The sequence below is a fragment of the Oncorhynchus masou genome, chromosome 9 (genome assembly GCF_036934945.1).
Source record: "Oncorhynchus masou masou isolate Uvic2021 chromosome 9, UVic_Omas_1.1, whole genome shotgun sequence".
Lineage (NCBI taxonomy): Eukaryota > Metazoa > Chordata > Actinopteri > Salmoniformes > Salmonidae > Oncorhynchus > Oncorhynchus masou.
The window spans coordinates 74670265-74684971 of NC_088220.1; the positions used below are offsets into that span (position 1 = coordinate 74670265).

Genomic DNA, 14707 nt, shown 5'->3' on the forward strand with positions numbered 1-14707 from the left:
TACAGATGAGCACAATTAAACTTACAGAAGAAGAGATGAACTGTTACCACACAAAAAAAACTATAACATGTCATTTGACAAAATATCATTCTATATTTAACTATAAATTGTGGCATATTTAGGGACACATTTTGATGTAGTGGTTTCTCACTCACTGTGTTCTCACCCTTCATCTACTTTCATGTGATCTGGCCTGAGAAACCTCCATGTCAGAACCCTCTTCTTCCAGAAAGCATCTAAAGAGAAGTACTACAACAGCGGATCTAGACAACAGTTGATGCTGGCCAGACAGAACATGGGCATGATAGCCTGCCTGATTTTGAGCGTCACGATGATGGAGGAGGGAAGGAAGAAGACAAACATCAGAAGGTTGATGGTGAAGATCAGCATGACATTCATCTTGTTGACCCTGGCGGCATCGCTGAGGTGCCCACGTAGCTTCCAGGACACCATGGGGTGGCGACCACGTTGATCCCCAGCATGATGAACACCAGCCCGGACTGCACATAACCAACGATCGCTGAGGTGCCCACGTAGCTTCCAGGACACCATGGGGTGGCGACCACGTTGATCCCCAGCATGATGAACACCAGCCCGGACTGCACATAACCAACGATCGCTGAGGTGCCCACGTAGCTTCCAGGACACCATGGGGTGGCGACCACGTTGATCCCCAGCATAATGAACACCAGCCCGGACTGCACATAACCAACGATCGCTGAGGTGCCCACGTAGCTTCCAGGACACCATGGTGGTGGCGACCACGTTGATCCCCAGCATGATGAACACCAGCCCGGACTGCACATAACCAACGATCGCTGAGGTGCCCACGGAGCTTCCAGGACACCATGGTGGTGGCGACCACGTTGATCCCCAGCATAATGAACACCAGCCCGGACTGCACATAACCAACGATCGCTGAGGTGCCCACGGAGCTTCCAGGACACCATGGTGGTGGCGACCACATTGATCCCCAGCATAATGAACACCAGCCCGGACTGCACATAACCAACGATCGGATTCTCCACAGAACATACATTAGTAAACTCAAAGCAGACGTTAGTGGCATCACAGCTCTTTATCTGACTGATCTGGTAGAGGCTCTCTGGAATGATGACCTCCACTATCAGGACCCAGATGAAGACGCAGGCCTTCCAGGCGTTGGTGGTGGTGCGGAGATTGCAGGACCTCAGAGGGTGGACCACAGCCTGTCCAGGCCAATGAAGGTGATGAAGACGGCGCTGGAGCGGATGTTGTTGTGGAACAGCATGGTGGTGGCTGTACAGGCCTGGATGCCCAGGGGCCAGGTGCCAGCGACGTAGAAGTAGACCCGAGTGGGCAGGGACAGGACCAGCAGCAGGTCGGACAGAGCCAGGTGGCTCATGGAGACAGCGCTGGAGGATTTGAAGCCATGGCGGCAGAGCAGAACCCACAGTGACACGGCATTGAGCGGCAGGCCCAGCACCACCACGCAATGGCAAAGGCTGTCACATAATAACTCCCCTCAGAGGAGAGTGCTCCTAAACTATCATTGTTGTTGTTCATGGTGTCTGTGCGTGTAATTTGAAAAGAGACAGCAACCACTCCCAACTCAATATTGTGGTTGCCACTTCTTGTCAGAGCAGTCTGTATAGAGGTTAAGCTGTTCTTAACTTCCGGAATGAAAGTGTTGAAACAGGAAGTGAGGGTTATTTTTTTTCTCGGGAAGGTCCTCCCATCCTGTCTGCTGATAAGGTTGAAGACACTTGACAACATGAATCATGTCTGAGTAACAAACTATCAACATGAAGAATCTCCAATCTCTGACCTATACAGACAGTCTGATCATTTTTTTAACGAAAAGCGAGTTATTCGTAGTGAATAGTTATAAACAAACGTGTTGATCAAGAGCAACTGTCTAAAAAATGTAAATACTGTTTTATATTTGAAATGGTCTGGATGTACACATCTTTACTGTCTAGATTGAGAGTGGGTGGATTGCATCTAAACAGTCCATATCTGAACAGTGTATAATTATGTAGAAGCTTCTATTCAGTATGAATAAATTACAAGTCTCAGGGTTGTAAATCCCATGCCTTTTGTTGATCAGATCAGTTAGTGTTAGATATGCCCTGTGAGATATTTTGTGGAACCTCTTTGAATCTCAGCCTCCTAAATGTAAGAGGTAAGACTAGGACCAAAGGCCACGTGTGATGAGTGAGAATATAATGGAAGGCTGGATGATTGATTTAAAAACATTTATTCCAAGTGCTGGCCATTCATTCAATCTTCAAGCAACTTGTCTCCTCTGTCTGCTGTGGGGATCTGAGTTTTCCATTTCCCAGATAGAGTTGATAGCCATCCATCTACAGGGGAAATGTCTCCACCCTGCTCTCTACTCTGCAGGCACCAAGAGGGGATAAGCCACATCTATCTAGCAAGTCCAATTGATCTCCATTGACCTGGGTGTCTGATCCTGTCTCTCCAGGTTCCTTGACCTTGATGTTGTCCATTGGATGCTGGTTGATTTCCCTGAGCCTCGCCACTGCGTTTCCTCTAGTGGACATCCTCCTCCTCTCCTTGCTGGCAGTCAGCAGGTTCTCCTTCAGGATGAAGTAGTAGCAGACCCCGTCCGTCAGACAGTTGATGCTGCCCAGACACATGCTGATATGGACGAAGTCTCTGAGGGGGTTGATGACATTCGGGTCCTCCGTGTGGTTCTTGGCCAGGAAGTAGACGACTGCGGCCACGTGGTAGGGGATGAAGCACAGCAGGAAGGCCACCAGGTTGCTCAGGACGATTTTCACAGACTTGTTGTTCCTCAGCTTATCGTCCAGCGGGTTCAGTCTCCGCATGCCACTCAGGATCTGCATCACGCGCACCGAGAAGAACACCATGGCAACCGTGCTGATTGAGAACACTGTCTCTATGGCGATGATGATCCATTTCTTCTTCCAGGTTTTGCTGGAGAACTTCTGGAAACACTTGGTTTCGTTGCCTTTGTACATTCTGGTGTCGTTGTTGTTTTTGTTGTGGAGCTCATAGACAGGTGTGGTGAAAGCAAATACCATCACCCACACGGCCAGGCATACCAGGGCAGCCTTCCGTGGCGAGTGCAGACGCTTGCCATTGATTGGAAATCGCAAATAAACATAGCGGTCGCCAGAGATGCACACGATCAGTATGATGCTCCCATAGATGTTGACGAACACCAGGCTCTCCAGGAAGGTGCAGAAGCCCATGCTCAGGCCCCAGTTGTGTTCGTAGGCGTACATCTTGAAGGGCAGAGAGAAGATGAGAAGGCTGTCGTTGATGATCAGACTGCTGAGGTAGACTGTGGACTCAGTCCATCGACGGATCCTGAAGAGGAGGAGCCACAGAGCGGCCAGGTTGAGGGGAAGACCCACCATGAAGGTGGGGACATAGACAATCCACTGTATATAGCACACTTTGCTGTCACACGGTACCATTTTACTGCAAACAGAGAGGGAAATACATACACATGAATGTAATTTCACTTATGACTCAATAATGTTTAACCAATACCAGAGGCATCAATCAGGATGGTCACTGTGCAAGAGTAAAGGGATTTATAGGGATAGCTCGGGATTTTGACAGTCTTCAGGAACCGCATGCTAGCTGTTAATTAGCAACTTACTTCTAACTGAACACAGAGATATAAAAATGGTATCCACGAGTTCATCTGACTCTGGAGAAGTACATAAAGAGCCTCATTGCCGAAATCCTGAACTATCCCTTTAAGCCTCACTGAAATTTGACTTTAGGCTACATGTTATGTTAACTTGAGGGGATATCCTGTAGTAAAGCTCAAGTGCATTGGAAAATAATGAACCAACTAATCATTTGGATCACAACTGCCATCTCATAGACTAGGCTTAGTGTTACTACCTACTAGGCGACGGTAACTCATTTCATCTTAGTGTACCAGGTTAGAGCTTTTTAGAGGTCCATTACTAAGTGGCAGTACTCAATTCCTCTGTAACCCTATAAAAGGGGAAAGGAATTGGCATTCTTGGAAAGGCATCTTATCTGAGATTCTGGGATGATCTCAAAACGCACACTCCATGTGTCCTCTGTCCTCTCTCTTTAAAACCCATTGGAGGAGAAGGTCAGAGGAGCGAAACATCTGGTTTTCTCATCCAATGAATTTTGAAAAGGAGATGAGGAGAGAGGATGTTAGGAGTTTGAAATTGAGATCTTACCTCGTTTGGGCCAAGTCAAAGATGGATTATGATATTGTCAAGATGTCCTCAAAGATGAAAGGCTGGCATGAGGCAGCAAGATCAGGTGGGACCATTCTATCCAATGAGAGGGGGAGATACGTGTGAGAACAACAGGCAAAACTCAGATATAAAGTAATTTCCTTCAAAGTTGATAAAATGCCACGTCAGTCCACCTATATCAGTGCATTTGTAATAAACAAACCATTACAAAACGTATTTTCAATCAAATAAGCCACACATAGCAAATGAGCAATTAAATGTTTTGTTGACCAAATGTTACACTCTCTCATGGACTTCCATTCCTTACTTTGTGGTCTTATCTTTGTTGACAGATTTTGGGATGAGTAAACCCTCTCGCTTCGACTCTTCCTCTTTGGCCACGTGCTGTGTGTGTGTTTGATTGTCATGTTTAAGGGGTTGATGGGAACTAGTGTGAAAGTAAAGAAGGCCTATTTATAAAACGGCAACACCAGCCACTGTCCTTTGTGTTATCGGAACAGAGTTGTGTTTCAAATGTTAGAAAACGACTTCCCATAGCCTGATACATTAGCTTGTAATTTAGTGGGACAGGCCAATAGTTGACCCTTTTGCAGTATGACTTGTCAGGCATTTATCACATGTTCAACTTGTATTGGTAGTTAAATAGATTTGCAGTGAAATCAGTGTGGCATTCATCTTAAAGTGTGTGCAGTGAACCACTTTTATATAGACTATCAGTAAGACTTGGCCTATCTCTTTATTTGCCTGTAGCAACTCATTGTAATCAAGCTATTTGTGCTTTTGTACATTAAATACTTCCCAATCAATGATCAGCACTGTACCATTGCTTATCAAAATCGTTATATGTCAAATGAAAGCAATTTTGTATACTTCTATCATTCATTTGGTAGGCCTGTTGGGAACCATGTCTTAGTTTGAAGCTCCTCTTTGCTCCTGTCTAAACCAAGGGGTGTTGTACCGCTAATGTCTATGACTATCATCCCACAGACACAGGGCACAGACATCAGTTCAACGACTAGTTTTGATTTACATTTGGTTGAGTTGTCAACTAACGTGAATTCAACTTGAAATCAACAAAACATTTCATCATGTCAGTCAAGTTAAGTTAAAAGTTGGGTGAAAAAAATGAAATTCCCTCATGTTGATGACTTCTTTTCATATCTAATCAGTTTTCCACGTTGATTTAACTTTATCACATAGAATTTTCGTGTTGAATTATTGTGGAAATAACATTGATTCAACCCGTTTTTGCCCAGTGGGATGTCACATTAGGTTATAGCCTACCACTGTCCTATCTATGCATGTAAATATGTCAGTGTGAGTTTAGTACCATTTTACAACTACAGTTGAAGTCGGAAGATTACAATTAACAGCATCACAGTGAGCGCTAACAGGGATCTACTGTCCATGGGTTATAAATACAGTTGAAGTTGGAAGTTTACACACACTTAGGTTGGAGTTATTAAAACTTGTTTTTCAACCACTCCACAAAATTCTTGTTAATAACAAACTATAGTTTTGGCAAGTCGGTTAGGACATCTACTTTGCGCCTGACACAAGTAATTTCTCCAACAATTGTTTACAGACAGATTATTTCACTTATAATTCACTGCATCACAATTCCAGTGGGTCAGAAGTTTACATACACTAAGTTGACTGTGCCTTTAAACAGCTTGGATAATTCCAGAAATTATGTCATGGCTTTAGAAGCTTCTGATAGGCTAATTGACATCATTTGAGTCAATTGGAGGTGTACCTGTGGATGTATTTCAAGGCCTACCGTCAAACTCAGTGCCTCTTTGCTTGACATCATGGGAAAATCAAAAGAAATCAGCCAAGAAAAACAATTGTAGACCTCCTCAAGTCTGGTTCATCCTTGGGAGCAATTTCCAAACGCCTGAAGGTAACACGTTCATCTGTACAAACAACAGTACGCAAGTATAAACACCATGGGACCACACAGTCATCATACCACTCAGGAAGGAGACACATTCTGTCACCTAGAGATTAATGTACTTTGGTGCGAAAAGTGCAAATCAATCCCAGAAAAATCAGCAAAGAACCTTGTGAAGATGTTGGAGGAAACAGGTACAAAAGTATCTACATATAGAGAATAGAGAATGATATATAAAATGAGTCCGATATCGACATAACCTGAAAGGCCGCTCAGCAAGGAAGAAGCCACTGCTCCAAAACCTCCATAAAAAAGCCAGACTACGGTTTGCAACTGCACATGGGGACAAAGATTGTACTTATTGGAGAAATGTGCTTTGGTCTGATGAAACAAAAATAGAACTGTTTGCCCATAATGACCATCGTTAAATTCGGAGGTAAAAGTGCAAGCTTGCAAGCCGAAGAACACCATCCCAACCGTGAAGCACGGGGGTGGCAGCATCATGTTGTGGGGGTGCTTTGCTGCAGGAGGGACTGGTGCACTTCACAAAATATATGGCATCACGAGGAGGAAAATTATATGGATATATTGAAGCAACATCTCAAGACATCAGTCAGGAAGTTTAAAGCTTGGTCGCCAATGGTCTCCCAAATGGACAATGACCCCAAGCATACCTCCAAAGTTGTGGCAAAATGGTTTAAGGGCAACAAAGTCAAGATATTGGAGTGGCTATCACAAAGCCTTGGCCTCAATGCTAGAGACAATTTGTGGGAAGAACTGAAAAAGTGTGTGCAAGCAAGGAGGTCTACAAACCTGACTCAGTTACACCAGCTCTGTCAGCAGGAATGGGCCAAAATTCACCCAACGTATTGTGGGAAGCTTGTGGAAGGCTACCCAAAACGTTTGACTGAAGTTAAACAATTTAAAGGCAATGCTACCAAATACTAATTGAGTGTATGGTAACTTCTGACCCACTGGGAATGTGATGAAATAAATAAAAGCTGAAATATATCATTCTCTATACTATTATTCTGACATTTCACATTCTTAAAATAAAGTGGTGATCCTAACTGACCTAAAACAGGGAATTTTTACTGGGATTAAATGTCTGGAAGTGTGAAAAACTGAGTTTAAATGTGTTTGGCTAAGGTATTTGTAAACTTCCGACTTCAACTGTATGTCCACTGTTGACATGGAAACAAGGAAATAGTTGCCCACTAAGAGGTTAAAGGAAAACTCCACCCAAAAACAATATTTTGGTATTTGTTTTATAAGTCCATTGTTGACATAGTCCCAAAAGGTTGTGTAACTTTCAAAACACAGAAATTATCCCTGATGATGTATTTTGCATCATATGGTGCTTCCGAGTTGCGCAGCGGTCTAAGGCACTGCATCTCAGTGCAAGAGGCATCACTACAGACCCTGGCTTGATTCCACAACCGGCCGTGATTAGGAGTTCCATAGGGTGGCGCACAATTGGCCCAGCGTCATCCGGGTTAGGGTTTGGCTGGGGTAGGCCACCATTGTAAATAAGAATGTGTTCTTAATTGACTTGCCTGGCTAAAAAAACAAAACAAAAAAACAACTCTGTTGCAAAATGCATCATACAAGGGTGATTGAGAGCTACATACCTTGAAAACTTGAGTGCTGACAAGCTAAATATTTTGGGACTATGTCATCAATGGGCAAATGAAACAAATACCAAAAGATTGTTTTTGGGTGGAATTATCCTTTAATGTGTGATGGTCTGCTATGACTGTTTATTCAACACCATAAGAAAATGATCAAATACATTGTTTGTTTGCATCCTACTAAGATGAACATTTACTGTATATTAAAGTAATAATGAGTTCAAATCCATTGTTGATATACATGTTTTTTTTTTTACTAATTTGAATGTCGCAGGTTTAAATTTAACATGATGTCTGAACCAATGACTGTATAGGTCTGAACAGTGTGATTTTTCCCACTTTGTAGAATGTGCATGAGTTTAAAATGTGTTTCCATTGTTGTAGGGATCATGACATATGAATTTGATTATATGGCACAGTATCTCACAACAGCATGGCAGAAATCTCAGGTGATTGTAAAGATAAAATTAGGTTAACTAAGGCATGCACAGTGAAGAACTGGGTGCAAAACCCCAGTCCAAAACCATTACAGTAGCCTACTTTTAAAAAACACTCACCGAAATCGCTTGGGATAATTGTCTCCTCTCAACTGGAGCCGAACCTAGAGGCTTTGAGTCCTTGTTTGGTAAAACAGACTTACCTACAGTAAATAGCCTATGTCGTGCCAATATGTATTCCTCTGATTGATAGTGAAACCCGTTGTGCACGCTGTTTTCCAAAGAGCACTACACAAACCACACTGGACCTGCAATCTGCTCTAGGCTAGTACTGCTCTGACTGACTAGTTTGCATTGACTAGGTTAAACAAAGCAGTGTATTTCAAATGAAACTAATATAATCAGATATACACATACAGTAGCTAAAAGAAGACACTTCACTTGTTGTGTGAATTGCACACATACATTCCCACCACTTCTGCTTAGGCCACAGACGTGGTTAATCACGCTCAGGTTTTTTTTGTATGTAAAACTTTTCACTACCTTTGTAAGATATGTAGGTTAACAGAAGGCGTTTCCCCTTTGACATATATACGTTTCCCACGCAGGTTTGAGGTTTTCATTTCGTCTTTTCTAGAAAGAACCAAGCTGTATATTCAATTGTAAATCTTTTTAATCATGATTCCATCAACTGTCATTGCTCATGCACACATTCACATACGAGTGGGTGACTGTCTGGAAAATTGTCTGAAACAGTGAAATATAATGTCGCTGTTTTGTATAAAGTTGCACTAGACGGTCCCCAGTAAGGGGACATTTTGAGTACTCTGTCAGGAGCCAATTCAAATTCATGTGTGTGTGTGTGTTTGAAATATCATTGCTAGTGGTAAAATGTAGCTCTCTGGAAACTGCCCCCTTGTTCTTGCCTGAAAGTACAAGTAGACTTTTGACTGTGAAGTCTGTCTGATAATGTAGGCCAGAGAAATGTCGTTATGGCATAAAGTATAGTACATCACCACCACAGCCACATCCTCATTTCCTTTCCATCTTCACTTTTCATACTTTGAATGAGTGATCTTCCAGTCATTGTCAAACTAGTCGTCATTGCCTGGGCCCCCATACTTTTTAATGAATCCTCTACATTTACATTTACATTTAAGTCATTTAGCAGACGCTCTTATCCAGAGCGACTTACAAATTGGTGAATTCACCTTCTGACATCCACAGAGCAATAATCCATATTTGGTCTAGAAAAGCAATTAAGGCCTACTCTACATGTCTCATGTCACATTTTCTCTCAGCCTAGTGTACAGTGCATTCGATAAGTATTCATACCCCTTCACTTTTTCCACATTTTGTTACTTTACAGGCTTATTCTAAAATGGATTAAATCATTTTTTCCCCAAATCAACCTACACACAATACCATATAATAACAAAGAAAAAACAAGTTTTTAGAAATTTTGGGCAAATGTATATAAAAAATATGTAATATCACATTTACATAGGTATTCAGACCCTTTACTCAGTAATTTGTTAAAGCACCTTTGGCAGCGATTACAGCCTTGAGTCATCTTGGGTATGTCACAACAAGCTTGGCACACCTGTATTTGGGGCGTTTCTCCCATTCTTCTCTGCAGATCCTCTCTAGATCTGTCAGGTGAGATGGGGAGTGTCTCTGCACACCTACATTCAGGTCTCACCAGAGATGTTCGGACGGGTTCAAGTCCGGGCTCTGGCTGGGCCACTCAAGGTCATTCAGAGACTTGTACCGAAGCTACTCTTGCGTTGGCTTGGCTGTGTGCTTAGGGTCATTGTCCTGTTGGAAGGTAAACATTCGCCCCAGTCAGGTCCTGAGCACTCTGAAGCTGGTTTTCATCAAGGATCTCTCTGTACTTTACACCGTTCATCTTTCCCTCAATCCTGACTAGTCTCCCGGTCCCTGCCGCTGAAAAACATCCCCACAGTATGACACTGCCACCACCATCCTTCAATGTAGGGATGCTATTGGCCAGGTGATGAGCAATGGCCACTCTACCATAAAGGCCCGATTGCTGGAGTGCTGCAGAGATGGTTGTCCTTCTGGAAGGTGCTTCTACACCTGCATTGCTTGCTGTTTGGGGTTTTAGGCTGGGTTTCTGTACAGCACTTTGAGATATCAGCTGATGTACAAAGGGCTATATAAATACATTTGATTTGATTTGATCTCCACAGAGTAACTCTGGAGCTCTGTCAGAGTGACCATTGGGTTCTTGGTCACCTCCCTGACCAAGGCACTTCTCCCCTGATTGCTCAGTTTGGAACCACCAAGAAGAGTCTTGTTGGCTCCAAACATCTTCCATTTAATAAAGATGGAGGCCACTGTGCTTTTGGGAACCTTCAATGCTGCAGACATGTTTTGGTACCCTTCCCCAGATCTGTGCCTTGACACAATCATGTCTCTGAGCTCTACGGACAATTCCTTTAACCTCATGGCTTGGTTTTAGCTCTGACACGCAATGTGAACTGTGGGACCGTTATAGTCCAGGCTGTATCACATCCAGCCGTGGTTGGGAGTCCCATAGGGCAGCGCACAATTGGCACAGCGTCGTCCAGGTTTGACCGGGGTAGGCCATCATTGTAAATAAGAATGTGTTCTTCACTGACTTGCCTAATTAAATGAAGGTAAAACATTTTTTTTTAAATTAAATAGTCAGGTGTGTGCCTTTCCATATCATGTCCGAATCAATAAAATTTACCACAGGTGGTCCAATCAAGTTGTAGAAACATCTCAAGGAGGATCAATTGAAACTGGATGGGCCTGAGCTCAATTTCAAGTCTCATAGCAAAGGATCTGAATTCTCATGTAAATAAGGTATTTTTAGTATTTTATTTATTTATTTATTTTAAAAAATGTCTAAAAACCTGTTTTTGTTTTGTTATTATGGTGTATTGTGTGTAGATTGATGAGGAAATAAAATCATTTTATACATTTTTGTATAAGGCTGTAACGTAACAAAATTTGGAAAAAGTGAAGGGGTCTGAATACTTTCCTAATGCACTGTATGTGTGCATTGTGCAATAGATACAATATACTGAATGTGGTAACACATTTGTCAAATTAATGAAACAAGGTGTAAGCCGAAGGTCATATTTCAAGACCATGTACAACACAGACAGTGATTGAGAGACCTATTGAGTTTTTGTCACCTGCGGTGATACTTGAACTTAACACGATTAACCAAACATTTTGTTTGATTAGCTACTGTACATAGCCAAGGAGTTAACACTCCTTGTATCACATTTCCACACAGGCTGCCAAGACTGTGACATTAATAACATGATCCACCTGCCTCCTGTTACAGGAGCAATGGATGCAGGTGGAAGGTAACCAGTAAATTAGGCTTAATTATATTTAATTAACTAATTATCACCAGTGGTTTGCCAATATATTACTATATTTTTATTTCATTAATCTTTTAATGTCATGTAATATTATCTTATGTTGTTCTTGTCCGTAACTGGTCCTTACTCAGTCATGTGTTTGTACATTTTATGTGGAACCCAGGAAGAGTAGCTGCTGCATGTTCAATAGCTAATGGGGATCCTAATCAATTATAGTGAGCTTCAAAAGTATTGGGACAGTGACACATGTGTTGTTGTTTTGTCTCTGTACTCCAGCCTTTTGGATTTGAAATGATACAATGACTATGAGGTTCAAGTGCAGACTGACATTTGAGAGTATTTTCATCCATATCAGGTGAACCGTTTAGAAATTACACCACTTTTTGTACATAGTCCCCCCATTTTAGGGAACCAAAAGTATTGGGACCAAAAGTTTAGTATTTGGTCCCATATTCCTAGCAAGCAATGATTATATTAAGCTTGTGACATTACAAACTTGTTGGATGCGTTTGCTGTTTTTTGTGTTTCAGATTATTTTGTGCCCAGTAGAAAATAATGGTAAATAATGTATTGCGTCCATTTGGAGTCACTTTTACTGTAAATAAGAATAGTATATGTTTCTAAACACTTCTACATTCATGTGGATACCACCATGATTAAGACAAAACATCAGCTATGCTGGTTAACGCTTGATCTGATTGAATCCAGGCCTAAATTTAACCAATAGTAATGCTTTTTGGTTAGTCAATAGCATATGGAAATTGTGACTTTAATCTTTAATGATTGTAAAAAACTGTTTTGCACAATAAGATCATTTAACAGATGTGTCTGTTGGGGAGAGGTTTCCCTTTGGTGGATAGATTAGTAAATCAGATCAGAATAAATTAGGTTTCCCTCTAGTGGATAGATTAATAAATCAGATCAGAATAAATTAGGTTTCCCTCTAGTGGATAGATTAGTAAATCAGATCAGGATAAATTAGGTTTCCCTTTGGTGGATAGATTAGTAAATCAGATCAGAATAAATTAGGTTTCCCTCTAGTGGATAGATTAGTAAATCAGATCAGGATAAATTAGGTTTCCCTCTAGTGGATAGATTAGTAAATCGGATTAGGATTAATTAGGTTTCCCTCTAGTGGATAGATTAGTAAATCAGATTAGGATTAATTAGGTTTCCCTCTAGTGGATAGATTAGTAAATCAGATCAGAATAAATTAGGTTTCCCTCTAGTGGATAGATTAATAAATCAGATCAGAATAAATTAGGTTTCCCTCTAGTGGATAGATTAGTAAATCAGATCAGAATAAATTAGGTTTCCCTCTAGTGGATAGATTAATAAATCAGATCAGAATAAATTAGGTTTCCCTCTAGTGGATAGATTAATAAATCAGATCAGGATAAATTAGGTTTCCCTTTGGTGGATAGATTAGTAAATCAGATCAGAATAAATTAGGTTTCCCTCTAGTGGATAGATTAATAAATCAGATCAGGATAAATTAGGTTTCCCTCTAGTGGATAGATTAATAAATCAGATCAGGATAAATTAGGTTTCCCTCTAGTGGATAGATTAGTAAATCAGATCAGGATAAATTAGGTTTCCCTCTAGTGGATAGATTAATAAATCAGATCAGGATAAATTAGGTTTCCCTCTAATGGATAGTTTATTAAATCAGATTACAATAGGATAAATGAGGTTTCCCTCTAGTGGATATATTAGTAAATCAGATTAGAACAAATTAGCTTTCCCTCGTGTGAATAGATTAGTAATCAGATTAGGATAAAAAAGATATTTCTCTCTAGTGAACAGATTAGAATAAATTAGATTTCTCTCTAGTAGATAGATTAGTAAATCAGATTAGGATAAATGGGAGTGACAATCCCTCATATTAGTAGGGGAGAGTGGGGTAAATTGTGCAAAAGGGTTCAATTGTGCCAAAGGGGTAAATTGAGCCAAAGGGGTAAATTGAGGGTCCCTTCCCACTGGGCACAGACGTCAGTTCAACGTCTAGTTTGGATATACATTTGGTTGAGTTGTCAACTATTGAGAATTCAACGTGAAATCAACAACACGTTGGATTTAGGTACAATTTGGGGTAAAAAAAAAGACAAATGCACTTACGTTGATGACTTTTTGCAAATCTAATCAGTTTTCCACATTGATACAATGTCAACACAGATTTCTTTGGGTGAAATGACATGGAAACAACATTGATTCAACCAGTTTTTGCCCAGTGGATTTTCTCGGAAATCATACACAAAATTAAACATTTGACCAAATATTTATGAAGTCTGTGAAGGAATAAACCACATGGAAAAAAAATGGTAAACAAGTTAGGTCCAAAAAAATGATTTTCACCAAGTCAAATGAACGTATTGTGTTCGAGGTTTCACGATGCTTCTATCCAAACCAAGGTAATTTGTTTTAAGATTGTTCTGTACATCAGTTGGAATCTCTATAAGCTTCAATATGAGGTCCTAAAACTAGCATGAAGTGCCTCCTAGTAGCTGTGTGGGCTAATATAGTCAACATGTTTGCCTTGGGGTAAGTTAAGCCAATGGCAAGTTGATCAAATTAGAGTGTTTTCTTCACAGGCATAATGCTAGGCATTATTGTTGGGATATGAGGTAACAACAGAGCTTGGATAATGTTAAGTGTAAAAAAAACATTACGTATAAAGTGTGTGTTAGGTGTTAAATCTGTGTTAAAATCTGCTTAAAATTAGAGGATTGCGATTGTGTTGAATTGTGTTTTGGAAATAAAGAAGACATGGTTTTAAAAATGTAGTGGAAATATTTAATTCAGTACAGAAATGTGTAGGCGGCTTAACTTACCCTTTCCCGTTGTGCCACTAGACCACTTGCTTTGGACAAGCTATGTTTGTTAGAAAGAATACTACATTTTCCTTGATGGAGTGATTCTGAATGTAAACATGGCTCAACTAAACCCACTCTCCCTTACAGCTTTGACTGAGTTTAATTATTTCAGTCCCTTGTGAGGTGAAACACTAGCAAGCATCTCTCTCTCCCTCTCTCTCTCTCTCTCTCTCTCTCTCTCTCTCTCTCTCTCCTCTTCCTCCCCACTTCTCACCTCTACAAAAAGCTGATACGACACTTTAGCCAGAGGAGTTGATATATATTAT

General features: G+C 40.9%; 1 protein-coding gene and 1 pseudogene across 4 annotated transcripts; both read right to left on the minus strand.

The window, feature by feature from the left end:
* Positions 1–298: 298 nt before the first annotated feature.
* LOC135545086 (proteinase-activated receptor 3-like) lies at positions 299–1948 on the minus strand (annotated as a pseudogene).
* Positions 1484–14544, minus strand: LOC135546624 (lysophosphatidic acid receptor 6-like). Of its 4 annotated transcripts, none has more exons than XM_064975205.1 (3): positions 14400–14544; positions 4203–4298; positions 1484–3453 (listed from the first exon to the last, which is right to left on the minus strand). In XM_064975205.1, exon 3 carries the CDS (start codon positions 3447–3449, stop codon positions 2346–2348), a length of 1104 nt encoding a protein of 367 aa, XP_064831277.1. In that variant the 5' UTR covers positions 3450–3453; positions 4203–4298; positions 14400–14544; the 3' UTR covers positions 1484–2345. The 4 variants fall into 4 exon arrangements, with proteins under 4 accessions (XP_064831277.1, XP_064831278.1, XP_064831274.1 ...); XM_064975206.1 differs by lacking the exon at positions 14400–14544 and adding an exon at positions 8389–8690; XM_064975202.1 differs by lacking the exon at positions 14400–14544 and adding an exon at positions 8306–8690.
* Between the last annotated feature and the right edge of the window lie 163 nt (positions 14545–14707).